The 27,234-nt window shown below is 47.6% G+C and overlaps 10 protein-coding genes across 10 annotated transcripts; 4 read left to right on the forward strand and 6 right to left on the reverse strand.

The window, feature by feature from the left end:
• Positions 1-320: 320 nt before the first annotated feature.
• On the reverse strand, positions 321-1,566 carry BJ212DRAFT_1360376 (P-loop containing nucleoside triphosphate hydrolase protein). Its single transcript, XM_041335880.1, has 3 exons — positions 1,366-1,566; positions 1,272-1,316; positions 321-1,215 (listed from the first exon to the last, which is right to left on the reverse strand). Exons 2-3 carry the CDS (start codon positions 1,280-1,282, stop codon positions 444-446), a joined length of 783 nt encoding a protein of 260 aa, XP_041192361.1. The 5' UTR covers positions 1,283-1,316; positions 1,366-1,566; the 3' UTR covers positions 321-443.
• Positions 1,567-2,986: 1,420 nt separating this feature from the next.
• BJ212DRAFT_1431890 (P-loop containing nucleoside triphosphate hydrolase protein) lies at positions 2,987-4,710 on the forward strand (the record flags this gene model as incomplete). The annotated part of the gene is made up of 4 exons (XM_041337699.1): positions 2,987-3,330; positions 3,381-3,627; positions 3,677-4,151; positions 4,206-4,710. Coding segments are annotated over exons 1-4 (1,269 nt in total), but the record flags the coding sequence as incomplete, so codon positions are not given.
• Positions 4,711-5,373: 663 nt separating this feature from the next.
• Positions 5,374-7,064, reverse strand: BJ212DRAFT_1481751 (P-loop containing nucleoside triphosphate hydrolase protein; the record flags this gene model as incomplete). Its single annotated transcript, XM_041340310.1, has 4 exons — positions 5,374-6,142; positions 6,200-6,674; positions 6,724-6,976; positions 7,026-7,064. The coding sequence occupies 4 exons, from the start codon at positions 7,062-7,064 to the stop codon at positions 5,374-5,376; spliced, it is 1,536 nt and encodes a 511-aa protein (XP_041192363.1).
• Positions 7,065-7,670: 606 nt separating this feature from the next.
• Positions 7,671-12,035, reverse strand: BJ212DRAFT_264096 (DNA mismatch repair protein). Its single transcript, XM_041342783.1, has 25 exons — positions 11,890-12,035; positions 11,503-11,834; positions 11,240-11,452; positions 11,046-11,187; positions 10,907-10,993; positions 10,676-10,857; positions 10,498-10,615; positions 10,384-10,445; positions 10,227-10,334; positions 10,083-10,175; positions 9,878-10,015; positions 9,703-9,825; positions 9,484-9,655; positions 9,364-9,427; positions 9,256-9,317; positions 9,110-9,205; positions 9,035-9,058; positions 8,947-8,987; positions 8,727-8,894; positions 8,625-8,670; positions 8,524-8,569; positions 8,295-8,473; positions 8,175-8,242; positions 8,083-8,125; positions 7,671-8,032 (listed from the first exon to the last, which is right to left on the reverse strand). Exons 1-25 carry the CDS (start codon positions 11,933-11,935, stop codon positions 7,800-7,802), a joined length of 2,886 nt encoding a protein of 961 aa, XP_041192364.1. The 5' UTR covers positions 11,936-12,035; the 3' UTR covers positions 7,671-7,799.
• A 782-nt stretch (positions 12,036-12,817) lies between these two features.
• BJ212DRAFT_1360410 (uncharacterized protein) lies at positions 12,818-13,755 on the forward strand. Its single transcript, XM_041335881.1, has 4 exons — positions 12,818-13,051; positions 13,107-13,182; positions 13,238-13,309; positions 13,366-13,755. The coding sequence occupies exons 2-4, from the start codon at positions 13,160-13,162 to the stop codon at positions 13,502-13,504; spliced, it is 234 nt and encodes a 77-aa protein (XP_041192365.1). The 5' UTR covers positions 12,818-13,051; positions 13,107-13,159; the 3' UTR covers positions 13,505-13,755.
• Positions 13,756-14,833: 1,078 nt separating this feature from the next.
• BJ212DRAFT_1360440 (uncharacterized protein) lies at positions 14,834-15,116 on the reverse strand (the record flags this gene model as incomplete). Its single annotated transcript, XM_041335882.1, is given in 2 exon segments — positions 14,834-15,022; positions 15,041-15,116. Coding segments are annotated over 2 exon segments (234 nt in total), but the record flags the coding sequence as incomplete, so codon positions are not given.
• Positions 15,030-17,211, reverse strand: BJ212DRAFT_1360462 (uncharacterized protein). The gene is given in 12 exon segments (XM_041335883.1): positions 15,030-15,061; positions 15,072-15,074; positions 15,091-15,174; positions 15,220-15,246; positions 15,303-15,402; positions 15,463-15,660; positions 15,712-15,740; positions 15,795-16,075; positions 16,125-16,690; positions 16,754-16,860; positions 16,910-17,142; positions 17,171-17,211. 9 exon segments carry the CDS (start codon positions 16,973-16,975, stop codon positions 15,124-15,126), a joined length of 1,425 nt encoding a protein of 474 aa, XP_041192367.1. The 5' UTR covers positions 16,976-17,142; positions 17,171-17,211; the 3' UTR covers positions 15,030-15,061; positions 15,072-15,074; positions 15,091-15,123.
• A 195-nt stretch (positions 17,212-17,406) lies between these two features.
• BJ212DRAFT_1273463 (exocyst complex component Sec5-domain-containing protein) lies at positions 17,407-20,843 on the reverse strand (the record flags this gene model as incomplete). Its single annotated transcript, XM_041331089.1, has 14 exons — positions 17,407-17,730; positions 17,787-17,965; positions 18,017-18,158; positions 18,215-18,331; positions 18,387-18,745; positions 18,805-19,126; positions 19,176-19,312; positions 19,366-19,655; positions 19,708-20,092; positions 20,145-20,225; positions 20,283-20,480; positions 20,540-20,565; positions 20,615-20,722; positions 20,770-20,843. The coding sequence occupies 14 exons, from the start codon at positions 20,841-20,843 to the stop codon at positions 17,407-17,409; spliced, it is 2,742 nt and encodes a 913-aa protein (XP_041192368.1).
• A 658-nt stretch (positions 20,844-21,501) lies between these two features.
• BJ212DRAFT_1481755 (uncharacterized protein) lies at positions 21,502-23,728 on the forward strand (the record flags this gene model as incomplete). The annotated part of the gene is made up of 11 exons (XM_041340311.1): positions 21,502-21,626; positions 21,681-21,734; positions 21,785-21,860; positions 21,915-22,173; positions 22,228-22,252; positions 22,373-22,461; positions 22,511-22,686; positions 22,849-23,070; positions 23,120-23,311; positions 23,366-23,457; positions 23,512-23,728. The coding sequence occupies 11 exons, from the start codon at positions 21,502-21,504 to the stop codon at positions 23,726-23,728; spliced, it is 1,527 nt and encodes a 508-aa protein (XP_041192369.1).
• A 506-nt stretch (positions 23,729-24,234) lies between these two features.
• Positions 24,235-26,813, forward strand: BJ212DRAFT_1481756 (uncharacterized protein; the record flags this gene model as incomplete). Its single annotated transcript, XM_041340312.1, has 13 exons — positions 24,235-24,734; positions 24,788-24,841; positions 24,892-24,967; positions 25,018-25,288; positions 25,350-25,374; positions 25,491-25,579; positions 25,632-25,715; positions 25,764-25,805; positions 25,862-25,882; positions 25,934-26,184; positions 26,235-26,411; positions 26,459-26,550; positions 26,600-26,813. The coding sequence occupies 13 exons, from the start codon at positions 24,235-24,237 to the stop codon at positions 26,811-26,813; spliced, it is 1,896 nt and encodes a 631-aa protein (XP_041192370.1).
• Between the last annotated feature and the right edge of the window lie 421 nt (positions 26,814-27,234).

Here is a 27,234-nt window from a genome sequence, read left to right on the forward strand (position 1 = left end):
CCCTGTGCCCCCGCACCTCTAGATTCATGAATGCCCGATGTGAGGCATGCCTCCATCGGTTCTGTGGGCCTTGTATCTTAATATTTGTCCTATAACATGTTATATCCAATGGAGCGCCATCCACTTGATTCTTGCGTCCCAGGGCGCAAACTTCAAGCCCGCCATCGCACTGCGCCTGCGATAGCTATGTGGCGTCCGGTTACTTCTGGAAAGCTTATACGAGCTCACCCTCTTGTGAGTTCGACCATTCACCACCTTCAGTATCCCACGTGTCTTTACTTTCAATGCTCTCTCACTCCGTACGATACCTGGCAAGATTCTGCTCGACTTCAGCATGCATAATTTTAAGTAATTTTAAGTAGAATAGGTACGACAACATTTTGGCAAGAACAATTTGATAAAAGTCTACAACCGGATGAGCATAAGTTATCAAACACGGGAAGTCAAGTAGCTCCTTCCGCCATGTCGTCCTTAATCCTATCAGCTAACTGTTTTGCGACATCTGGAGGCAAACCGCAACGCTTGGTGAGGCGGGACGCCATATTCTTCTTCATACGCGGTTTCTCCTTCCCCACAAGTAGCCCCTTCAGCTTACGCACGAACGACACGAACGTGCTGTCTCCTCCTTTCCATGTCCCCCCCTGCCCGTCAGCAGTCCACTTCGTGACAAGATTGCGGATCGTGGTGCGCGATTCTTCATACCGGTCTGGATAATTGCCTCTAATGGCAGTGATGCATGCATGACCAGCGACACGGACATCCCGTTCATCGAAAATGTCTTTGTTTCTCTTCCACCAGCCATCCATTTCTCCTTTCTCATTTTCAAGGTACGTGATCACCACGACGATGGGAACCTTCTTGTCACAGAGGAATTCGTGAAAGAGCCGGTAATTGGTTTGAAGCGTAGGAGTGAGTCTGCCTGCGCGCATGCAGAACAGCAGTAGATCAATCCCGCCTCGTTTCTCCAGATTCTGAATGAGCGTGTAGGCATTCTCGACAGCATTGAGGTACTGTTGGATTCCCAGCTGTGGTTCTTCAAGTCCAACGGTATCGAACACATTATATGACATGCCATCGAATTTGATGCGATATTCTTCCGATTGCAATGTGCAGGATCTCATGTCACTGGATGTTTTTGCTAAGTTATCTCCCGCCATGAGATTGACGAGCGAGCTTTTGCCTGCCCCTGCCTGCCCAAAGAGGACGATATTCTTGCTATTCATCAACGTTGGAAAAATATGGCACAACGATCCTGTCTAGATTCTACGTACCTTGTGCCCATTGTGATTTAGGTCCTAGGAATGTTCAGGATGATACTAGGACACTGTAACGTTTAACTGCATTTATTTTTAAAGCCCAACGAACCTTGACCACGTTCCTTGCACCCAAACAACGCCTCATCGATCGGACACTCAACAGTCGACATTCGCCTGCCAGTGCGGATTGCCGAGCCGCATCCGACAAGTCAACTCGAGGCAAACTCGTGTTGATGTGTACAATTTGAGGTAGTCACGTATTAGAAGATCCTAACAAGCGTCAAAACCAGATGCGAATCACATTACTTCAGAGGCAGTGTCCGTGACGACCGTACGATTCGTGCCAATTGCAAGGATGTGGCTATTATCATTCCCTGGCACCCACTTCAGTGGGAGGAGGGTTTTGTCGGATGAATTCGTCCGGGTACAAAGTTGTACGCTGAACCGCGGACACTTACGTCAGCTCAGTATGCAGCTTTTTCTCGTCTACTCTGGTTGCGGAATTTATTACCCCAAACTCGTACCTCGCACGACGCACTTAGGCAAAACCCAACGTTATCGAGAAAATATCTATAGGTTAGTGTCCGGCTTACTGGTAGGGTATGACATGGGTCAGTGTCAACGCTCGTGATTCGCTTGACACGGCTACGGTGATAATCAGATATTGAAAGGGAGCACTATTTTTCGGGGATGTTGTCAAGTGGTTCTTGGTGAGTGATTCGTTTACCACGCTTGCTTTCTTTCTATGATCGTTTTTATCTTTGCTTAGTAGTTTTACACGGTTCTGCTTCCTATTGACATTGTGCGCTGATACACCTTCCTGCACACAACCACGCCCTCCTTGCATCTTACCGTATCCTCCTTTCTTCTCTTCGACTCTGTCATAGTCCTTTGGCAGTATGGACTGCCAACGGAGAATTTTCGCCTACGATTGTGTCATCTCAAGAGTCTCACCTAGGCTCGTGACCAGCCTGGCGTACACTACGAAATCACACCACCTCAGGAAACGCACGTAGGCAGAATGGTTATGAGCCTACTTCTTGCTACCTATTCCACATACCGGTCGATCAAATTTCCCTCTTCGCTCCTGTTTCTGACTTCAATCTATCATGTCACATTCCTAACATAGGCGTCGTGGATGCTTTGACGTATAAAGAATTCTCAGTGAGTAATGTGCGTGCATGGTCCTATTTTATGTATGCTTTTTCTTGTTCTTCTTTGTTTGCCAAGGTTTCTCCTGCACACATCGCTGCGCTGCACCTCCTCCCACCAAACCACACCCTCCTTACACTCAACCATGTCCCCACATGTTACTGCCTCTGCAGACATTCGTCTTGCCGCTCCTCTTATGCTATAACACACCACTGTTGCTACTAGCGCGCCCTCTCACCTGCTCGTCACCATGTGGCAGATGCATGGAGGGTCAAATCTTTGTAGCGCACAAATTGTGTATTATATGTATCTTGGTTGTGGTCTACTCAGTGATGGCAACGGCGAGATCCTTGGGTGGCTGCAGAAGTGTATGTTGTTCGAATTTTCGTTCTTGCCTAATTGAAGAAGCCACCTGCTTGTTCTATGATGTTAATTCGGTGAGGGAGTGTGCGCGCGCAGGGATCAAGCAGGAACCACAGTAAGATCTCTCAACCCATTCGAGCGCTCTGAATTCATTATACATGCGTGATCGAGATCGAAGACCAGGTGGATTCTAATCGGCCTTACTACACAGCCGAATCCTCGCCGCTGCATCCAGGCCAACTACAGCTACTAGTAGCATGTACGAAGCCTAATGCATGATATACTAGGCATTATGGCGAGCTCTCCCAGCTACGCCACCCAATGCCCTTTTCACGTGTACGGCCCGGGAACATGCTGAATCTATGCGTCTTCGTCGATTTTTCACATCTAGCTAGGCGAACCGATCCCTATTCTGACGAATTGGAGGGTAGTTGAAGGAGAGCTGATTCCCATCAAAAACACCGAACGTCTAAGTCAATTGCTTCCTCATCTTGAGTTGGGCCAGATTCGAGTTAGTATGGCAATTCGGAACCCACCTGGGAGACTGCAACCATCTAGTGTAAGTGGCGTTTGGCTATTCCTCAGATTATAAGCTTGACTTGAAACCAGTCCTCCGTCCCATCTCAAAGTCCTGCTAATCCCAACTATACTGGGGAACCTTTAAATCGCACAAGCACGTGCAATGTTGTTATTTTCGGAGAATCTGGAGCTGGTAAAAGTTCCTTGGTCAATTTAATCACTAGGAAGGACGTAGCCGGAACATCTTGCGATACCAGGGGATGTACGGCTACAGTCAATGAGCACGAAATTTGGATTCAGAACGAGACGTTGAAGGTAAAGCTTTTCGATACACCCGGTCGGTCCAGTTCATCACTCTTCGTGGCTATGACTGAACTAGATGGCAGGTCTTGACGAGGACCCTCGAGGTACAGTCCCAGATAAGGAAGCTCGACGAATATTGAAGAAGCTTGCTCAAACTCTGATGAAGCAAGGCGACATTCATCTCATCATTTACTGTGTGCGGGGTCTGAGTGTGATCCGGACACTCCGCAAGAACTACAACTTCGTTCACTCCCAAGTCAAGAGTAAAGTTCCAATTGTACTCGTCGTCACATCTCTGGAATCCTACGAACCAGATATGGAGAGGTGGTGGAGGTTGAATGAGAACACCTTCTCAAAACATAGGATGACCTTTGCTGGACACGCATGTGTCACCACGGGGATGATCACACAATCTAATGTGACAGAACGCGGCCGCAACCGGTCGTACGACGCTGTCTGCAAGCTGATCGAACAGTGTCGCCTGTCGAATGAGATGGTAATTCATACTGGACCGTCACAAGGCACTACTCACAACATCCCTTCTGAATTGACTGCGAGGTACGTATTCCCTACACTGTTGGTAGTGTATCGCATTTTCCTGACATTGAGCAGTAGCAGCAAGCGTGCAAACATTGTCCTCTTTGGACAGGCAGGGGCAGGCAAAAGCTCACTCGTCAATCTCATGGCGGGAATGGACGTGGCACGCACATCCAGTGACGCGAGATCCCGCACATTGTACTGGCAAAAATATCCCATCGAATTCGACGGCAAGTCTTATAACGTGTTCGATACCGTTGGACTTCAAGAACCACAGTTGGGAATCCCGCAGTACATCGACGCTATCGAGAATGCCTATAGACTCATCCAGGATTTGGAGAGACAAGGTGGCATTGACCTACTTCTGTTCTGCATGCGCGCAGGCAGACTCACCACTACGCTTGAAAACAATTACCGGCTCTTTCACGAATTCCTCTGTGACAAGAAGGTTCCCGTCGTTGTAGTGATTACGTACCTTGAAAACGAGGTCGGAGAAATGGATGACTGGTGGAGGCACAACAGAGACATTTTCCGTGAACGGGAGGTCCGTGTCGCTGGTCATGCGTGCATCACCGCCATCCAAGGCAATTATCCAGAACGGCACGCACAATCTCGCACCACGATCCGTAAAGTTGCCAAGGAGGTCACTGCTGACGGGCAGAAGGAGGCATGGATAGGAGACAACACGTTCGTGTCTTTTATGCGTAAGCTGAAGGGGCTCTTGGGTGGTGGGAATTTGGAAAAGGATATGGTGTCTCGCCTTACCAAGCGTTGTGGTATGTCTCCAGATGTCGCAAAACAGTTAGTTGATAGAATCAGGAATGGCGTGATAGAAGGAGCCACTTGACTTCCCATGTTTGGTCAATTATGCTCGTCTTACTGTGGGTCTTGTCCTATACGTATCCTATACGTCCTATTCCATGTTATATCCAAGAGAATGTCACCACTCGTGTGATTCTTGCGTGCCAAGGCACAAACTTCAAGCCGCCTGCTATAGCTATGAGAAGGCCAGATAATTACTAGATCATGCTTTTAAAAAGCTTATACCCTCTTGCGTTTGAGTTCGACCATCCAACCCATGTATCTTACGTATACTTAGCTCTCGATGTTCTCCCACTCCGTAAGATACCTCAGCACGCGAAATATTATTTCAAGTAGAATTTCAGTAGAGTATGCATGACGACATATTGGCAATAATTTAACAGTCTACAATCGGATGAGCACAGGTTATTGAACACGGAAGTCAAGTAGCTCCTTCTATAATACCGTTCTTTATCCTATCAGCTACCTGTTTTGCGACATCTGGAGACATACCGCAACGTCTGAGGCGAGACACCATATCCTTTCCCAAATTTCCACTCCCCAGAAGCCCCTTCAACTTACGCATAAACGACACGAACGTGTTGTCTCCTCCTATCCATGCTTTCTTCTGTCCGTCAGCCATGAATTCCTCAACAACTTTACGGATAGTGGTGCGAGATTGTGCGTGCCGTTCTGGATAATTGCCTTGGATGGCGGTGATGCACGCATGACCAACGACATGGACCTCTCGTTCACGGAAAATGTCTCCATTTTGCTTCCACCAGTCATCCATTTCTCCGGCCTCGTTTTCGAGGTGCGTGATCACCACAACGACGGGAACCTTCTTGTCACAGAGGAATTCGTGAAAGAGCCGGTAATTATTTTCAAGCGTAGTGGTGAGTCTGCCTGCGCGCATGCAGAACAGAAGTAGGTCAATCCCGCCTTGTCTCTCCAAATCCTGAATGAGTCTATAGGCATTCTCGATAGCGTCGAGGTACTGTGGGATTCCAAGCTGTGGTTCTTCGAGCCCAACGGTATCGAACACGTTATAAGACTTGCCGTCGAATTCGATGGGATATTTTTGCCAGTGCAATGTGCAGGATCTCGCGTCACTGGATGTGTATGCTACGTCCATTCCCGCCATGAGCTTGACAAGCGAGCTTTTGCCTGCCCCTACCTGCCCAAAGAGGACGATATTTGTATGCTTGTTGCTACTGATCGACAATGTTAGGAAAATACGACACACTGAGAGTGTAGGGAATACGTACCTCGCAGCCAGTTCAGAAGGGATGTTGTGAGTTGTCCCTCGTGACGGTCCAGTATGATTTACCGGCTCATTCGACAGGCGACACTGTTCGATCAGCTTGCAGACAGCGTCGTGTGACTGGTTGAGGCCGCGTTCCGTCACATTAGATTGTGTGATCATCCCCGTGGTGACACATGCGCGGCCAGCAAAGGTCATCCCAAGTTTTGAGAAGGTGTTCTCGTTCAACCTCCACCACTTTTCCATGTCTGGTTCATAGGATTCCAAAGATGTGACGACGAGTACAATTGGAACTTTACTTTTGACTTGGGAGTGAATGAACTCGTAGTTCCGGCGGAGTGTCCGAATCACTCTCTCACCCCGCACGCAGTAAATGATGAGATGAATGTCGCCTTGCTTCATCAGTGTTTGAACTAGCTTCTTCAATATTCTTCGAGCTTCTTTATCAGGGATTTCACCTTGACGGCACTCGTCAAGACCTGCCATCTAGTTCAGTAACAGACACGAAGAACGGTGAACTGGACCGACCGGGTGTATCGAAAAGCTTTACCGTCAACGTCTCATTCTGAGTCGAGATATCGTGCTCATTGACTGCAATTGTACATCCCTTAGCATCGGAAGATGTCACCGCCACGTCCTTCCCAGCGATCAAATTGACCAAGGAACTTTTACCAGCTCCAGTTTCTCCGAAAATGACAACATTGCACGTGTCTGTGCGATGTAGAGGTTCCCCGACTGCCGTATAGTTGGATCCAGCAGCACTTTGAATTGGGATAGAGGACTAGGTTTCAGGTTAATCTTATGCTGAGGAAGAGTCAAACACCACTTACAATAGATGGTTGTCTCCCAGTGGTACTAGGCCTCGACATTGCAATAATGTCTGAACTCGACACAAGAAAGCGAAAGGCACGTACGTCTTGACTTGTGCGTTCTGTGTTTTTGAGTAGCGTCAGCTATCCTTCAGCTATTCCACGAACGTAAGAATATCCAGCCAAGACGATAAAGACGCGTGGATTTAGCATGTTCCGTACACGTGAAAGGGAATGAAAAGGGCATTGGGTGGCGTAGCTGCGCAAGCTTATGAATACATGCAACCATGCTACCTAAATGCATTGAGCTCCGTACATGCTAGCAGGAGTTGACCTCGCTGCGGCGGTGAGGATTGGTAAGTATTGGGGTCCAGATCACCTACATATCGTAATGAGGCCAAACCTGGAAATTAGATTTTTCGCAGATAACCCCTGGACCCACCTCATACAGCAAGACTCCAATCTCTGCCGCTGGAGTACTACAAACTGCATGTCAAAGAACGAATTGAGCATAACTTCTTATCGTGTGCTATGGTAAGCCACAACTAGTTAGACAAGGGCTTGAAGGGCTTCTCGTCCAAGATCTAGCAGTGAGTAACAAAGTATAACCACGGAAATGAAGATCTGCACCACGAAGGTTCGAACTCCAAAGTTCCCCTAATCCTTCTGAACGCGAGGACGCAAACGTAGGAGATCCGATGGTGACAAATGATCCAGAGCAGTTCGATTATGTATGATATGCAGACAGCAATATTGATGATAGCGAGGATAGCAAGGAAATAAAACAGCACGAAATCAGAAAGACGTGAGTAGAGACTGTACCCACGCATTTTGTTCTATGCGTGGTCTGAACTCCTCGACACATCGCCGCAGTTCAGCCAGCTGAGCCTCGTGCGATACATCGTCCATCATGACGTCCTCATCGTCAGCTGAAGATTCGGAGGCCCACTTTTTGAGCAACTCCTCGATGATTTGGATGCCCTCCTCGGTGACTTCGTCCGAATGCTCGGGTTCCGATTGTTGTCCTACTCAGCAAATATCAACGGGACAGGTTCATGACAATTTTTTAAACAATTACCAGTCGCAAAATCTTCTAGCTCATCAGCTTTCCGTTTTGCAAGCTAAAACACGGTCAGCAGACATTTTAGGACAGTTCTATCCAGAACTGACTTTGACCACATTTTCAGGGAAGTTGGCCAGTTGCGCAACGTGGATACCAAAGCTTTGATCCGAAACGCCTTCATCCAAAAGTTTCAGAGAAAGAGGTTTGATTAGAAAATCGACACAAACCTGGTTCGACCTTGTACAAGAGCGTGATATCCCTCTCGCGCGGCGCAGATGCATCTTCTTGGTTCACATGAGCTACGACGTGGAGGTTTTTCACGTGAGGAAGCTCCTGGTCGAGGGCAGTCAACTCGTGAAAGTGAGTAGCAAACAAACAGAAAGCGCGGATGTGGGATGCAATATGCCTTCGGGTGCCATTAGGTACGACTCCAGGAAAGAAATGTTGTTCTCGTACTCAGATATAGACCATGCGAGGCCGAATCCGTCATACGTTGATGTTCCTGAAGACAAGCGAAATATTAACAAACGTGCATCATCGTCCAACATAAGACATACCGCGACCGAGCTCATCAATGATAATGAGGGAATCTTGAGTAGCAGACTAAACAGTAAACGACAGTCAAACCAAGGAAAGATTTTGTATAGATGCGCATTTACTCGGAGAATCGATGCAGTCTCAAGCATCTCAGCCATGAAAGTCGAGACGCCCTTCAACTGGCTGTCACCTGCACCCACTCGGCAAAGCACGGAATCAAAAATTGGCAAGGTTGCCTCCGAGCAAGGAACAAAACATCCGGTCTGTGCCATGAGAGCAATGACTCCAACCTGTGAAATAAGTTGAGAACGGTGTTTGCGAACGATGACATAGCCGATGCACCTGTCGGATATATGTGCTCTTTCCACCCATGTTAGGACCAGCTTTCGGTGGGTCAGCTCTGTTAAAACGGCACAGTAGCAGCACTTACTAATGATCTGAAATTCACCCTCGCCTACAAGGCGGCACATGAGACATGTAACGGTAACAGTGCGATAAACCTTACCCTTCACCATCTCCACATCATTTGGAATGAAGCTAATGTCGTCCTGAACTTCAAGGCAAGGATGCCGCGCATCGCGCAATATTAAGCCACTAGTACCTGATGTACGTCGATCAATTCCTGCGTCGAACATTGTCTCCAAAACTTGCCTTTATCCAGGACCTTTGGTTTCACGTATGGCTCAGGAGCGTTTACAGAAACATGAGCGAAACTGGATGATCGTCACCACATGTGCAAGCTCGAGTCATGGGGCTCACCTGAGAATAACGTCTAGGTGCGCAATGATATGGTCAAGATTCTCTAGTACGGGTGTATATGTTGCTGTACGAAAGAAAAGGTTCTTGAATGCCAAAGTGGTGGTAAAAGGAGTATCTTACATGCGATGCTGACAACTTCCTTCACCAACCCGCTCTGCGTTCGCTGATACTCATGCGTAGTCTCTTGATGGTCCGTAGAAAGTGCTTTCAGCTTCTTGGTCGTGAAATAGACTCCGCTCTTCACAGTCCCGAGTTCGATATATTTGCTGTTCCGCATAATGGCTTTCGCGTCCTGATAGGTACGTCAGCTCAGGATTTTTCACAATACGGAAAGCATACATTCTTCGTCAACCTGAAGCAGTATCCATAGTTCTGGGAGTTCTCGAGGTGCAGCTTCTTGTCGAGATCAAGATCGAGATCCTTGCCAGCTGCACGATGTTCAGCATCAAGACCATCCCGGATCTAGAAAAATGTTAGCCTCCTTCGCTATGATTCTGATAAGCGTGATATGAACCTCTACAAGTTTATCTGCCAGAGTCTGCAGACGTTCATCATAGTCAGGCTTGATTGCGTAATTATGATTTTCGAGTTCTTCGAGATCTAGCGTTGACTCGACCATCTCACCATATTTGACGAGATTATCATTAACAGTCTGGTAACAGCATGTGTTAGAGAGGGAGGGGCGAAGATATAATTCAACGAAATCATGAGATGCACACCTGGAAAGGCTTGATATAAACCTCGTCAATAAGCTCCTTGTGCTCCTCGTGTTCGTACTGGACGCCTTCAAGAGTCTCAAGCAAACCAGGCAGCTAGTTGAGTAAAGTAAGCATCACTGAGGGGCGGGAACAGAAGCGAGATACCTTGAGGACCACTTGATATGTCCGCACGACATCCTCAAGAGACGCGACAGATTTCTTGAATCGCTTGCTTAGCCGGTGGAGGTCAGGCATCAGCTTCAAGTAGTCATCCTGTGGAATGAAAATAAATGACGCCCTTGGCAATGGGTATTGTATTGACCTGCAGCGTTCTCCGAGAAGATCCGTCATCCACAAATGTCTCCACGAGGTCTTGTCGTTTACCTGCAAGGCTAAAGTTTTTATTACGTCAAGTAGAGTAAGAAAATAGGCATACGTATTTCGTGCAGATTAATCAAGGGTTGCTTAAGCCATGTCCCGAGAAGCCTAGTTCCTTGGGCAGTCTTGCATTTATTTAGCAGACCAAGGAGGGTTGCGTGCTTATTGATACTTCCCTACACGGTGACCATTAGCAGGTAATATATCAGTATGAACTACACGCTCGAATGACTTACAGCACTCCCAGGAGCGTCGATCAGATTCAGTGCACGCAATGCACTGGCATCCAAGCGCATATATCGTGCTAGGTCGTGTGTCCGTAACTTGTATGCCCCGTGATTGGAAGGGTCGGAAAGGAGAGAAAGATAACTAATCAAGGCAGAAAGTGCAGACGGGGCTGAAGGAAGGGAGAGCTCGGCTAAACAATGTTGTGAGTGTTATTATGCAGTTTAGAGATCAAAACCCACAAATCGGAGCAGCAGATTCTGAATTCGTTTCTGAGTCGATTGTTAATTTTTTGATGTTGTCTTCCACATGTCTCGCAGTAAACTCGCCTAAGAACCCGAAATTAGATGGACTTAAGAAACCGCATAGATGTTGACCTACTTGGTTTGCGTTCGGTCACAACAACGGCGCACCTCTCGAACACGGCTTTCAGCTTGCTCAAGTCGAGGTCGCGGTCTGTTGTCCCAGATACTGTTCCAGTAGGAATAATGGCTTCTTTAACTGAAAGCTGTATGACAAGAGACTGCTCCAGTGTGAGAGGATAGAGATGACGGTCTGTAACTAAGTAAACCGACCTCAAGATTCGAGAAAAGATCGTTGTCAATGAAATCAGCAAGTCCAAACTCCCTCACGCTGGTGTCCGCGAAGGCAATGCCGACTGACTTGGTCTTGGCTTTGTCCATAACTGAAGATGATGATATTTTGACAGCTAAAACGATAGGTGCTGATGTAACATCAGAACTGGCAAAAAGGAGGTCTTCGACTGCTTGGAGATTTCCAGGTGATGCCTTTCAAATGGTTAAATCATGGCTATAAAGACAAGACATTACTTGCTTACCTCTTTTTCCAAAACGAATTTGGAAGCTTTCCTTCCCTGCCCTGGTGCGGGCACCCAAATTTCTACGCGCAGCTGTTTAGATGTGAGAGCATCCCGCAAAAGAGAGTGAGCCAGGGTATGGCTAAGCGTGACGCTCGGGAGACCACCAGCCTTGCCTCCAGCACCTAGATACTTGAGTACGGAGTTGGTGCGAAAGACGTGCGTTGCGACGTAGTGGGCATCCTGACCATGGACAGAGTAGTAGTCTGTGCGATCGAATAGACGGATCGTTCCAGTTTCAGGAGATTTCTTTGGGAGTTTGGAAAAGAATGCAACGAAACCGGGGTCAGAGGCTGGTCACAGGTCAGAGTTAAAATTCTATCGGTCGAAGGGCAATTGAAGGCTCACTCAGTTCATGCTCTGCGTCTTTTTCCTTCCCATACATAAGAGCCATACTACTAATTTTTGACCTGATAATAGTTGTCAGAAGAAAGAAGCAAAAGACGCGTCGCGTCACGCGATGTCGCGAATTGAGGTTTAGGCTATGCAATTGCTCCCGAATGCCAAGATCTTTTAAGTTCATGCTCGGAGTCTCCTTGCAAGTCTGCTGTCGTAGTCTAGACATCATTAATTCAGCGTCGCTCAACTTCAGTCCCAACGATTTCCCGTGCCTTGTGTCCTGTAAACTCGGTCTGACGCCAATATTAACGCTGCTAATTTGCAAACGCCATCCAAATCATTAACCTATGTAAATCTGCATCAATCTGCAAGTCAGCTATTTAGCGCTAATTTACTTGTAGGTTTGACAAATTAACGGTTAATATGGTTCTATGGTCATATGTCCCAAGCTTCGCATCAGGAAGTGCCTCTACTTAACGACAAGGAACGACGTAGTTGATGCCTTGACATGCAGATTTATGTTTCAGGGTGTTTCGCCCAGGAAGTCTCGGAGATAGGGACAGCACAACTCGATATGTGCATTTGCCCCGGCAAGCAAGAAGTGTGAGCCGTCATTGGAATCACCAGCAACATTGAGTGGATTGGACTTGAAGGGTCTTGGTTGAGATGGATGGTATCCAGGGAGTGGAAGGTCCTCAGACATACCTACATCTGAAGCTGTGCACTTGCAGAAGTTAGTTCTTCGTTCATGTCCCACCATGCCATGGAACGAGCAAAATTTTGGCGGCATTTGAAATTTGCATAGTACGAATGCAATTTGAGGTTGTTGTGCTAGGATTCGAAGACCAGCTGGAAAACGTACCTTGGGTTTGTAACGATGCCATTATCGAATCTTAAGCTTGATCAAAGCCTGAACTAATGTCCCAAGATTTTGATTAGCATGGCGAGGAGAGTACAATCATGTGACGGCAACGAGATGTTTGTCTGGAGGAGTGGAAGGTGATCAGTAGCCTAGAAGCAATGCTGGACTTAGCAAGCACTGAATGTAACTGCGGAAAGAAGGCGGTGGGTAAATAGTTTAAAAGGGGGTTGGTTCCAATTCCAGGTTGTCCTTTGGCTCCATCAACATTGAAGGCTTTGTGGAGGTCTGATACAGCATGAGAAATTCTGTGTCTCAGCTTGTTACTGATCAGTGTCGTGACGAACACAGCCTAGTACTTGCCAAGCATGCGGTCAAGTGTTTGGATACCACCCTACGCCTCCAGAAGGATCCAGCAAGATGCTTAGTGAGCTGGGGCAGTGGTGACTCGATGTTGAAACTCCGCCACGTCCCAGTATATTAATGGCCGTTATCTAGGCGTTTCCCCACAGTCTCTCTCCTCACAACCACTCCTGTAAACTCTCGTACACTCTACTTCGCATCCTTCACGTGAGTTTTTTATCATTATAATCTCCTGTATGTACGAGGCTGACATCGAGCCGTAGAATGCAGATTTTCGTAAAGACGCTCACCGGCAAGACCATCACTCTTGAGGTCGAGTCCTCTGATACCATCGATAACGTTAAGGCCAAGATCCAAGACAAAGAGGGGTATGTATGCCATCCCAGTAAACAGCACTTATGACTGACGGTTGTCCCTGTAGTATTCCACCTGACCAGCAGCGTCTCATTTTCGCTGGCAAGCAGCTCGAGGACGGTCGGACGCTCTCCGACTACAATATCCAAAAGGAGTCTACCCTTCACTTGGTCCTGCGTCTCCGTGGAGGCATGCAGATCTTCGTCAAGACCCTCACGGGCAAGACGATCACCTTGGAGGTGGAGTCTTCTGACACCATCGACAACGTGAAGGCCAAGATCCAGGATAAGGAGGGTATCCCTCCTGACCAACAGCGTCTGATCTTCGCCGGCAAGCAACTTGAAGACGGACGTACCCTTTCCGACTACAACATCCAGAAAGAGTCCACCCTCCACCTTGTTCTCCGTCTACGTGGCGGCATGCAGATCTTCGTCAAGACCCTCACGGGCAAGACGATTACCTTGGAGGTGGAGTCTTCTGACACCATCGACAATGTGAAGGCGAAGATCCAAGACAAGGAGGGCATTCCTCCCGATCAGCAGCGCCTCATTTTCGCAGGCAAGCAACTCGAAGACGGTCGCACCCTTTCCGACTACAACATTCAGAAGGAGTCTACCCTCCACCTCGTTCTACGTCTTCGTGGCGGTATGCAAATCTTTGTCAAGACCCTCACGGGTAAGACAATCACGCTGGAGGTGGAGTCGTCAGACACCATCGACAATGTCAAGGCGAAGATTCAGGACAAGGAGGGCATCCCACCAGATCAGCAGCGTTTGATCTTTGCTGGAAAGCAGCTGGAAGATGGCCGCACGTTGTCGGATTACAATATCCAGAAGGAGAGCACCCTTCACCTTGTACTCCGCCTTCGTGGTGGACTTTAGTACTGAGCGTTGTCCTTGTATACCAATAGTTTGCTTATCATTACCGTGGTATCCTGTTGTAGTATTACGCCATCATTATTGCATCGTCCTGCGAGCAAGTCCGTGGTTCCAATTCAAGTCCAGCCGTGATATATTGATATCTTAGGTTTCATTAAGATTGAACCAATCCAGCAGACTACATGAACCAGCTAGTGTGTGCATCATAGTAGTATCACAACATCAGAGAGTGGTGAACCCCAGTAAGAACTGGTTATGACAGGAGAGGACCGTAAGTGTCGGGAGGTGTTGATGAAATGAAAATACCAGACGCGCACATTCCGCTTACAAAGTGGGACAACCAGCACATTTTCGAAGTGCTGCTGTAAGATCTCTCGCGCTCTCGTATGTTTTTTTCCGCATATGCACATCAGAATCACCTTAGAGCATATAGTTAAACTGCTTGTGTGCTGTGTCATAATATGCTAGGATAGTTTCAAATATGATTTCATAGGGTATTGCACACTTCGCACTAGGGTCTCGGAATATGCTCAGATAACATAAAATATGATCATATTGTTAGGTATTACACTGGGAGCGCCCATACAGATTGAAACTGCAGGTAATTGAAACATAAAACAGACGCGAAAACACATCGAAAGCAGGTGCGGGAACGTCGCAAGCAAGTGCGGGAACGTCAAAAGCAGGTACGAGATCGAAAGCAGGTGCGGGAATGTCGAAAGCAGGTGCAGGCACATCGAAAGCAGGTGCGGGAACATCGAAAGGAGGTGCGGGAACGTCGAGTGTCTACTAGTGCATTGCTCCATCGCAAACATTCTTCACCCAAGTGTTGCTGGCAACCTGCGCACATCAGAACAGGAACTAACTTTTGGAGACGTTACTCACTAGCGCAGATGCCTCGTCATCATAATTCTGATATAAGACAGTGAGTGCACAATATGCACGACGGTGATGCAATGACTTCGTACCTTGTGCTGTTCTGCAGTGAGATCCACGTAATACAAACAAAACTCTTCTGTTGTCCCGTCGGTTTTGATTTGCTTGAGCCAGCGAAGAGCACACAGATTGCTTCAAAATTTGTAAGTACTAGTTAGATTGGTGTGAGAGGGATCATCTGATAGTACATACCGTCCGTTTCTAGTTGGGCTTGGACGCATCTTCTTGCTAGTTTTACTGGTGCCCTTGCCGCTTGCGAAGTCGTCGGCCTTGCCTTTTTTACCCTTCGAATCAGCGCTGTCATTTGCTAGAGGAGCCTTGAGAGGAGGATCGATGGAGGGTGGGAGTGGTGGGATCAGTGTGCCGACAGCAGCTAGCGCAAGCGTAGAACTGTTGAAAGTGACATCATTAGCCATTGACGAAAAGAGACAACAAACTTACAGTGAATTAGTCATTATAATTTTAATTGGCTGCGGTGCGATAGGATTAGGCTTGGGCGCTAGTGTGATACTAGAATTAAGTACCGGTGCAATAGGATCAGGCGTTGGTGGAGGAATATTCTCCTTCTCCGCTACAATAAACTCCGGAGAAGCAGGTGGTATAGCTGGTAGCTGCCGAGAATTGGGATTGTTGGGCAGTAATATCGGAGACAAACGAATTGTTGGAGACGGCGCTCGAGAAGGGGTGGTAGGGTGAGACCTGGATAGCAGTAGCATAGACTCGGCAGCTAACGAGTTAGGCATAGTAGGCGATGATGCCAAGAGAGAGTCTGGCGTCGAAGGCAGGATATTCACGGTAGGGTCGACTACAAAAAATACTAGTTAATACAATATCATATTAAATTAAAGACGCACCTTTTAGTTTTTTGTCGGGGACTTCAGACTTGAGAGCGTTCTTCAATTGTTTACGCTTCTTGCCCCCGCTACTCTCGTCCTCGTCATTGTCGTCATCATCAACGTGGTTTCTTCGCCACGCAGAATACGACGTGCTCATGAGATAGTCGAGCTTCCAACCGTCGTCAGCGAACTTGAACAATGGATGTGAGTTCTCCATCAGGGTGTGAACAATTTGCCTTGCAGTCGCAGTTGCTTTACCCCACGTCTTCGGAGCAAGTTTGCGTCTGACGAGCTCCGCCCAAGCACCACGAAGAAGTTTCCGGATAGACTTGACTATCGGGTCGGTAAGTGGATCACCGTTCTCATCCTCGAGATACGGCACTTTCCCGCGGTCAGCTCGACGGCCGTCGGGAGAATCCAGCCATCCTAAGAAGTCGTCATTGGTCCAAAACCGAATCTTCGGATGGGTGACGCGAGTTGGCCGGTTAGCAGTAGCTGGAACTGAGGAAATGAGGGTACAGTCAAGGTCGAGCGAGTCCGTTTGATGCAGCCGAACAGCGCTTGAAAGTTGTTGAAACATCGATCTGAAATATGATTATATCAAAATTAATTAAATCAATGGAGATGCAGAGCAAGAAAATACGTACTTGAGCGTGTCGCGTTCGCTAGTCAATTTCACGATTTGAAGTTCTAATGTTTTGCAGTGTTCGAGCAAATACTGGTTACTATGCTGTGCAGGCTGCATATATGCGCGCTGAAAATACATTTATGAGCACCAAAACAAAGTATATCGGAGTACTTACTTGTTGCGGGAACCATTGAAGGTGTGGTGTCATTGAATCGGTGAAGGGGTCCTCTGGTAATGGCATGGGAAGATCGGGAGATAGGGGGCCCGGGGGAGGTGTGTATCCTCTGGCTCCCCAGTATGGATTCTGCAAATTATGAGGGTGTGCAGCATAAAGTAAAGACCATACTTGTAGTACAAAAACTCGATGATACGATGCTGGTGCGATGCGATGCAATGTTGGTGCGATGCAATGTTGGTGCGATGCAATGTTTGGTGCGATGCAATGTTGGTGCGATGCGATGTGATGTTGGCGCGATGCGATACGACGTCGTTTTGCAAAACGCAACGAAACTTCTCATGATTCAGCAGATTCCGTCATAGTACAAATAAGGTAACTAACTTCTCAGCAGCTGTGATCCCCTCCGGTCACAACCAGTTTTTACTGGGGGTGAACGGTCAAATCAATTTTAACTCGCTCTGATTTCGCACTGGATGGCATCAGACTATTAAAGATCATGAAGCTGTACTGCTATCACCTCTACCTTCTCTGTCCTTTCCTCTGTCCTTACCCCGCTCTCTACCCTCGTCCTTCTCCTTCTTCCCTTTCCCACTCCTGTCTTTGGCCGCTCTAAAGCACATGAACTCAATCCCAGTCGCACGCCGACTCTCGGCCAGCGTCCTCTTCACACTGTCCAGATTCCCCTGCAAATTCTCATCTCCCGACCGTCGTGCATACGCCTGCGAGATCTTGTTATACAACTCCGAAAGCGTCTTCGCAGCCGGCGGAGACACGTAGCGAGCAAGCGTTTGGTGCATGAACTCGATCTCTAGCGTAGCCTGTAGATATTGTCTCATCGATAATATAACATGCGAGGAAGGGGAACGTGACTTACGCGAAGCATACCGCCCATGCCGAACCGCTTGACTTGTTTGAACGAGAGTAATGCATCTTGAGCGACGTTCTCTACAAGGGCGTACATCCCGCGTTCGAGTAGATTCTCTGCAACGCGGCTGATTTGCGCGTGAATTTCGACGAGGCCCATCAAGGCTTTGTACATATATGGCCGTATTTCTTGCAATGAATGTCAGAGTAGGTAGGGACAAGTGACGTCGACAAGCTCACCCGTAGGTTGCGGCGTCTCGTACCAATCCATGTCTTTGTCGAGAATGCCCTCTCGCAAAATGACTGCGACGGCTGCAGCCTTGGGCTTGACATATCCATCAAAGAGTGTCTTGTCAAGCGCAGTCACTGCTTTCATTAGTGTCTACGTCATAACTTGAGCATGCAAGGCAACGTAAGTAGAAGAATAAGAAGCAATACCTTTCTATCATCTTCAACTGATATGCCGAGCGCATTCTCCAGTTGAGATAACACACTGGGTATCAACGATCCTGATAAATGCGAGAAATTAGATATCACGAGGAGCAGCCTCGTATTCTTAACGCATAACTGTATCAAGGGCCAGAATCGTGGAGCACACAAAACTACGCACCGAGTCGCGCAGATTAATCAGCTCCTGCTTCCCTTCTCGCTCAGGTGCTCCCGTTGCCACGATGCAGCCCACACCTGGTGGCGCTTCCTCCGCGACGAGCACAACAAACCCATCCAGAATCGCATATATTGCATCCAAAAATGCCTTCGTGATTTTTGATATGAATGCTGGTGGTACGGTGTTATGTTGTGTTACCTGCAACACGCCCGATCCACTATCTGCCGAGACACCACCCGCAATCTTAAATGCTGACGTTGCAAGGTGGCGCATGAACGATTCGAGATGAGCGAGATGGAGCGTTGTAGAAGGGGTGGAAAGATCGGGAGTAAACGATTCGAGCGTATACATGTAGTTTGCGTCTGGGATTGTTAGTCCACAGGTGTATGAAAGATAGTAGAACACTGTTAGTAGCGCATACCTCGCAACCAAGATCTCACTAGAACATCTTCAAAACGCCACCGCGCGCTCTCCACCAGCCCTTTCACCAGACTGCCTTCTCCGAGTTCCAATGCGCCAATCTCGGCGACGCAATCTTGTACCTCATTAAGAATCTTAGTCAGCCAGTGAGCCGTCGTTAGCGAGTTCGAATGAGCTGGGAGATGCTCAGGAGAATTGGTGGTAGAGGAGTTTGATAGGACGTCAGAAAGAGTGAAAAATTCCGAAAGGAAATTGATGTAGAGCTTGATGATGTCGAGTGCCATTTGCCTGCATTGGGAGGAACTGCGCCTCGATGACGATGGCTAGAGGAAAATGTAAACGTCAGACAAGTGATATGACCGCACAAATGACACGAACTCGTTTGAACTTGCCCTCCAAGAAGCTCCTTGCAATTTTCCAGAAATTGGGCAACGAAGAGACCATAACCTCGGAGATATTTTTCACCATGTCCCAGATAGCCTGCCACACCTCATGACCACCTGCTTGCGCTGGGTGCGACAGAAATGAACAATAGCTTGACAGAAGGGCTCTGATAACGCACCAATTACGGCTTCGGGCGCTTTGTTCTCCAGCGCTACGATACATACCTGAAGTTGCGCACCAAGGATCTGTCTGAGCGCATTCGGAGACGACAGTTCAGGTGCCGTGCGAGACTTCGTGGCTGTGATACACGTCAGTATAAAAAGTACTCGACAACGCGAGAGGGACGCGCCATCAATGTTTGAAATACCAGTCCTGTAGGCAGCACTCATCCGGTCCATGATGCGCTTATGCTGGCTATCGAAGTAGGTCCATATCGGATCTTCAGGTACATTTAGTTCCAGGAGAATCCTGGTTAGTGCTGGTTAAAAACGAGACATGCAACAATAATGAGCAAACGTACTCAATCCCTCGCTCCATTTCTTCGACGCTTCTTCCTGGTTCTTGCAACCGTGCCAAAAGTAGCGCCTTCATCTCCCCCATCACCTTTTCAACGTTTGCCCACACCTTGTCTAATATCCTCTTCTGTTGTGCCGTAGAGCCTGCGTTGGCACCTGCTTCGACGGGGAGGAGCTGCCCAGGGCGAGAGTCGAGGAGAAACTTCCCCTTGTTGTACTGACGCAGTGCAGCTTCATATCTTCCAGCCTCGATAGATTCCACGAGAAATCCTGGGAGGCTGAAGAAGAACTTGGAGCGCTCAAAAACGCCGAGCGTAGTGCGCAACTTTTGGGCTTTGGCGCTGTTCTCGAGGGTAGGGAGGAAGACTTGATTGGCCTTCACAGCCGAGCCTAGGTCGGAGTGCATTAAAAACGGGACTGAAAGGAATGAACTGGGACAAACGTTTTAAGTAGTCCACAAGCGGTCTGCTGGCAAATTCCGCCTTGTCACTCAGTAATCCCTCACGCATCTCCGCATATAACGCTACGAGCATGTATAAGTTATTTTGGAGCATCTACGGACGAATGACACACAGCGCACCATCAGTAGAAGCCTTGACAGCAACGAACCGATCAAAGTTATCTTCTACGAGGACACGGACAGCCTCCGAACGAGCATCAATGGATGATTGGAGATGATTAATGCCTGCCGCAAGATCTTGGTATGTTGCGTTTGGGTGTACAGCAGATAGAAAGGATTTTGGATCAAATGATTTGGAAGAAATGAGCACGGACATCTCTGGAGGTGTAGGCTATGAACGACCGAAATCCCAGCTGAAGTCAGACACTAGCACGCACTCGATTCTGCATCCAAACTTGTCAGACTGAGAAAGTTGTTAGCACCGAGGGGCGGGCTCAAATGACGACACATACTCAACGACGCCGCCGAGGCCCAAGGGGTCACCGTCTCCATCGTTGGATTGGGAGGTAAGGAGGTCAGAAAGAGGATCTTCCAGGTCATGATCTATCTCTTCCCATTTCCTATGCAACTGTTATTCGTACATTTATGCAGTGGATTCACCACGTACGTCGGGTTCTGGGACGATAATTTGTAGGCCTTGAGGATGGAGGCTTCGTCGGTCGTGAAGTTAATCTTACCCATCAAAATAAGTCAAAATGGAGGATCAAATCCCTTTATTTCAGCAGCTCCACCGCGAATGGTACACAAGCAGTGCTAACACAGACCTGGTAGGAGATCGATCGATCAGCTTAGAGCTAGTAGTATTGTAGTAGTACTTGCTCTGTTACGTATACACTGCGGCTGGTAAGTTAGTCAAGTTGTGTTGCACGTGATTCATAACGCGCTAAGTATGCGGTACAGCCTAGTACGCGCGGGCAGTCACTAGCACAGCAACCTTTTCCAAACCCTCAAAGACCACAGTACTGAGCTACTGGCTGAAGTGAATCTACTGATGGCCTCCATACCACTCCAGAAGTTTTTATTCCATAAACTGGTCACATTCATCAAACATCTCAAACCCTTGAAGTTGTCGGCGGCGATCATTCTGTGCATTTACCGGCATGTCATCACACTCCTTCGTCGACTACTATATGAGATTTCGTACAACCCTGATAACCATCTATCAAGACAAAGACCCAGCGTTGATAGAATTATAGGAGCCACACAACCCGCTGTTGGGGACACACAGAACCGGACTCTAGTAACAACACTTGCTGTACGCCCTCCCCAGAGGGAAGATGCGCACCCCTTTCAACATTGTGTTAGGAGTCCTTTGGTATTTCCATCAGCTCAGGTGCCAATGGATCATCGACCTTGTTCTGTTCAGACATCTTCAGCAGTACCCAACGTTCGTCCACCAGGAGCAATTACTCTTCGCCCAATCGTTGCATCACAGATTGATAGGTACGGCAGGAATATCACTCAGTATGTCTGCCTTGTATTCGCGTTTTTCGAATGTCTTTCTAACACTAATGGTAGAAGTAAAATTTTCCATGTGTTCGAAGTTAGCCCAGGGCCAGACAATTTTACGGAGTGAGGAAAACTGCGTTTGGATAATGAGATCCATTACCATGTTTCTGCAGATCATCAACAAAAGTTGCCAACTGGTTGCAGCTTACTCACCCTGAGGGCGCCCGCTTCTTCTTTAACCCGCTTCAGGTGCGGAAGAATCACCAAAAAGCTCAGATCACTCATCATGCGATACCCACACAGAAAGTCTTCACTGATCAGAATATTTTGGAGAATAACCTTGCACTCGAGATCCTCGCTGCAGCTGAGCAAGCGAATCAAATGGCGGCAGAGAGTGGCAAGGTTTGTGCGACAATGGAGCTTGCTATCGAGAAGCGCTCCGAAGGCGTCTTTGGGTACTATTTTGTAGATCATGATGCGCGGATTATCTTCTGGCCTGAGATTGTCCAATCCAGGGAGCTTATGATCCATGTACGAGGTGTCACTGACAAAAGTCACATTAGTAAGCATCGTGTGGTTAACTTATCGAGATGATTTGACGTGCTCAAACCCCTAGGATATGCACTGGAGGCCCAATACTGGTGCGTTCAGCAACATATGGTGAGTAATTACCTACCCTCTATCGGAAATCAGTGACGATACTTATCCGATCAAGTTTTGATTGTATTAAGCTTTGACTCATCTGCGCTCATGTGCTGCAGGAAACATTGCACCTTGTTCCCGAACATGCGTGCTCTTCCCGGACAGGCAGTCGATTGTTTGCGAGATATCATTACTTATGCTCATGCCGGTATAGTGTTTTATGCGACCTTTTGGCTACGTAATGAGTTCTCTGGCAGAATCAATCACGTCTCAAACATCCCTTTCTCCCTTCGACCTGGATGAGCTCTCACACATGCTCAATGTTGTTGAACACGCGAAAGGTCAGCTTCTCAGGAGTATCGTCTTTGGGATCCGTCTTGATCAGAAGCAGATAACATCGGCAAAGTCAACGAACACTCTGTCTGTATCGTCGGTATGAGATTCAACTCCAGTCTCCGTCAAATATTCATATATCTGTCTCAACCAACAGCTCGATACATGTATATGTTCTGTGGGTGGCTTATATCTACTTTCTTCTTCCAAATAACGCCGCGTTGAAATAGTTCGAGCAAAATTTGTTAACTTCTGTGGGCAGCGTGGTGCCCGTCTTGATGCTGATCAATCGCTGTATGATAGTAACAGCGAGAAGGAGCCCAAGCACATCTTAGTTCGTATTTTGAACGTTGCACTGTTCAACTCTCCGCACATCCACAGCGAATCCATTCACAATGTTTGGGTAGACAATACTGTGGTCCAACCTAGGTGGAAGAAGTTCATCAGCCAATTAAATGGCGAGTGGAGCAGCTTCACTGTGTTTGTAAGTATGCTGTTGATGTTTCAATCTACAGACCTACTCACGCTGACAGTCAACTGTGATGCTCGCTGTGGATGTTAGTTTCCTCGCAGTACCTGGAGTAGATAATCCCACCACTCAGTCAAAACCAGCCGCAACGATTGTTATTTACCTGTCAACGCTTTGCGCAATGGGTTCGCTCGTGATTTCCCTTGTCCTGGCGGGTCAATTTAGCGACAGTAGACGGAGCTCAGCTGGTAGTGTGGTGCGTCGCTAGCTATAGTCTTGGTGTCTCATCTCATGGCTCGCATCAACATAGGCCAATTTCATGGATTCGATGTCCAAATCGCTCCTTGGCATCGAAAGCCTCGCCTTTATGCTCAGCCTGCCATTTGCTCTCCTTATCTGGGGGTAAGTCGCCCCAAAGTTTGCGATATGCTTAATATTTGACGAAGAATATCACAGAATGATTTTCTTCGCAATCGGACTCTCGATCCTCATCTTTTATACTACCGATATCGTTGCATTGACTGTTGTCATTCCCGTATGGGCGGTTGTTGTCCTCCTCACGACGTGGCCAGTCTTTGCAGCTAATAACCTCCACGTCTCTGCCGTTGCTATGCGAGCCGTCAAGTCCTGGAAAGACATCATGAGGCACATGGTCATCATACGAAGGCAATGATTGAGCTTCCTTTATTTTATCCGTGGATGAGAGGTTCTTTCTCTTGACTTTGATACGTAGTTCACTTGGCATTTACATGTACTAGTAGTCCTTGCACTCTCACTCTCCCGTCATGTCATACAGTTACAGCTTACACAGTTGTTCTCGAGTACTAGGTTATGACTGCTTGGAATAGTACTAAATGAGATAAATCCAGTGCTTGATCATGATCATATTGCACTTCAATAATTTCATCCTCAGCCCTTCAGCAGGACCGAGTACTATCAGGAATTCCGTGTAGTAGCTGACATGAATTAGCGCCGGTGCGCTATGTAATCCTGTACCTAACTCAACTTGCAATGTCAACATGCACAACCAACTAGCACATCATACCAGGTTGTCTGTGTACTTAGTGCCTCTTCCTATCGATCCCTTCCAGACTACCACTCTACAACGCTTTACCTTGTCTCGTCCGTCAGCAGACAAAGATCTTTTGCATTTGGTCCCGTTTCAATACCTCCGTCGCCATGCGGGATGGATACATTCGCATGTTTATCTCCTGGTTGAGGCTCATTATCAAGAGAACTGCATTTCGATCATATAGGCGACTTCTCTCTATTCTCCTGCGAGTGATCCGACACTGTCAATCTGTCGTGAATGGAAAGGAGGGGAATTTTCGAGAGCGGCCTAGTTTAGCATTGAGCTCTCAGCCAGTGGCCAACCAACCCGAGCCGACGCCTTCTGTGAGCCTTGCAGTGCCATTACGAGTGTCGCAACCTGGAACGAACGTTCAAATGTCAATTTCCGAGCCTTATGAGGGGACGAATATCAATGTCTCAGCTTATGATACGCAATCTCCCCGGAACCCCACTGCGCCGTCCACACCAATCTCTATGCCCGAGCCCAGCATCCCTGTGGTTGTCGCTATGCCACCGTCTCCTACGGCGCCAGGACAGACCTTGAATATCTTTCTAACTCCCATTGTACCCGAACCACAGGTCAGACGATACGAAAGGCGTGTTCCAGTGTACGCAAATTATACTATGTCGAGTGAGCTGCCGTTTTAATCCATATTCACAGTAACAGTGAGTACAAGCCATTTGAGGTTAAGAAAGGTCCTCTGGACTGTTTAGAGTAAGCATGCTGGTGAGAGAATCAACGACGAGATTGAAATGGACTTGCAGGGAGCTCGCTCCGGTAGCGGGATGGGAGCCATTCACGCACCCAGAAGGGGCTTTGTTCTTTTATCACCCACATAAAGTGTGTCTACTGCCTGCTGCCAGTATATGGCTTTGCTGAAGCCACACCAGAGAGCTTTCACCGATGCCAATGTTCGAGACTCTGAAACTACAGTCAAAATAGACAAAGCTGTTGAGAAGGCGTACGAGGAAGCGCGCAATGCAAACATCCTCTTGGATCCATTCGTCGAGCTAGGATTAGAGCTCATGGTGGAGGATGGCGAAGAAATGTGGGGCTACTACTTCGTTGACCACAAAAGACGTGTCATTTTCTGGTTCGAAGACTACAAATTCTTTGAACTTATGAATAACGTTCGAGGTGTAAAGCGCAAAAGCCACGTCAGTAAGTTCTTTCCACGAAATACTAGTCTCGTTTTAAGCTCCTGTAATTGCATCGCTCCCAGAGTATGCATTAGATTCACAGTATTGGTTCGTGTGACCTCCAGATGTACGCATGTTCCATCACTCGACCGAAGTAAATGCGCTCACACTTTGTTACAGCCCTTTTTTCACCTCCCATGATTTACATACCGTGACGTTGGCAGGAGACACATCGAGCTATTTCCAAACAAGCGCGTCCTTCCGGAAGACATCGTCGTGACACTCAAAGAAATTGTGATGCATGCTCATGCAGGTAAGTAAAGATCAATAAGCGTTTCACGCCATACACGATTGACTTGTGATAGAAAACATCACTTCCGAAACGTGTCTGGCACCTTTTGCTCCAAATGAGGTTGCAAGTATGCTTGAACTTGTGAATCATCTTAAGGGTCCATCATTCCCTGATGTGCAAGGGTGATTGTTGATCGTCTTTTCAGACAGTACTAACAAGGAGCGTGAGCACTCCGTGTGGATCGCTGGTAAGTCTGATCACGGAATGTCAGTTGATTGCTTCTGATATGTTTGCTGATTTCAGCTCGATTTATGAGGCTTTTTTGTGAGTTTCAACCAGTAGTCCGCAATCTCTATATCCTGATTACTTTGCCAGGCAACGCAAAATTTGTGAATTTCTGTGGACAACCAGGTGCCCGACTTGACGTAGATCAATCGTTGTATGGAGAACATGATACTCGCTCCAAAAAGATCATTCTTCGTATCATGAATGTCATTCTATTTGGATCCCCAGATGCTCAAGGCAAGAAAATTCACAGGATATGGGTCGATGAAACCATCGTTCAACCGCGATGGAAGGATTTTATCAATAGGCTTACCACCGAATGGAATGGATATACAATATTTGTGAGTTGCGCTTTCGTTTCATATTGCCATACAATCAATGACCACCTCAGTCTACTGTAATGCTCGCTGTTGATATTAGTTTTCTCGCGGTCCCAGCTGTCGCGACTCAAACGCCCGCGATCGTCCTAGCATATCTGTCTTCCCTCTGCGCTTTGGGCTCTTTAATGGTCTCACTGATCTTGGCTGGACAAGTTAATGACAACCGGCGAGGCTCTGCTGCAGACGTGGTAAGTTTCTTTTTTGATTGTATCACCTACATTATTCATGTCCACAGGCCTCTTTCATGGTAGGGATGTCGGAGTCCATTCTTGGCCTCGAAAGCCTTGCCCTGATGCTCAGCCTGCCGTTTGCACTTCTGATTTGGGGGTCAGTTTCCGGCTCACATCCCACGGATTAGTGGCTCATCCTTTGACAGAATGGCGTTCTTTGCTGGAGCATTGTCCACCCTGGTTTTCCGCACTTCTGGCGTTGTCGTCCTCTCGATTACATCTCCAATCTGGTTTGCCGTATTCGTCCTAGCGACGTGGCCCATACTTGCCGCCAATGATATTCACATTTCTCACCTGAGGATCTGGATCATAAAACAAGTTTTACCTCAGGCTACGGGTCCCATCATCTCTCATGTCTAATCTGTGTTGTCTGACTGTAGGGACTTTCTGTGGCGCGACACACATACAGTTCGTATATGATGTTTTGCAAGTTGGTTTAGTTTAGTTTCCTCCTGGATAGTCCCACACCGAGTTTGGCAACTCTAGATCTGGGATTGACATTCCAGGCTTGTCTATCTCTTCTACATAATCCACAAAATAGCCTCCCGGCCTCTTTTAAGCACCAGTATGTCGAGTTCTGTGATGATACCATTATCGAGTTGTAGGTGTAGTAGTACAGAGTAGTACTTACATGTATCAACTCGTGACCGAGTATGTGCTTACGTCGTCTTAGCAATACTTACGACACTGGCATGCACTCACTTTTCGTTCCACAATCAACCGGTTCCACCACAGTCGCGTCCCCCATTGCGGGAATTGGTGGCAAAACACCTCCGTAGTT

This window comes from Suillus subaureus, assembly GCF_016647635.1.
Source record: "Suillus subaureus strain MN1 chromosome Unknown BJ212scaffold_19, whole genome shotgun sequence".
NCBI lineage: Eukaryota > Fungi > Basidiomycota > Agaricomycetes > Boletales > Suillaceae > Suillus > Suillus subaureus.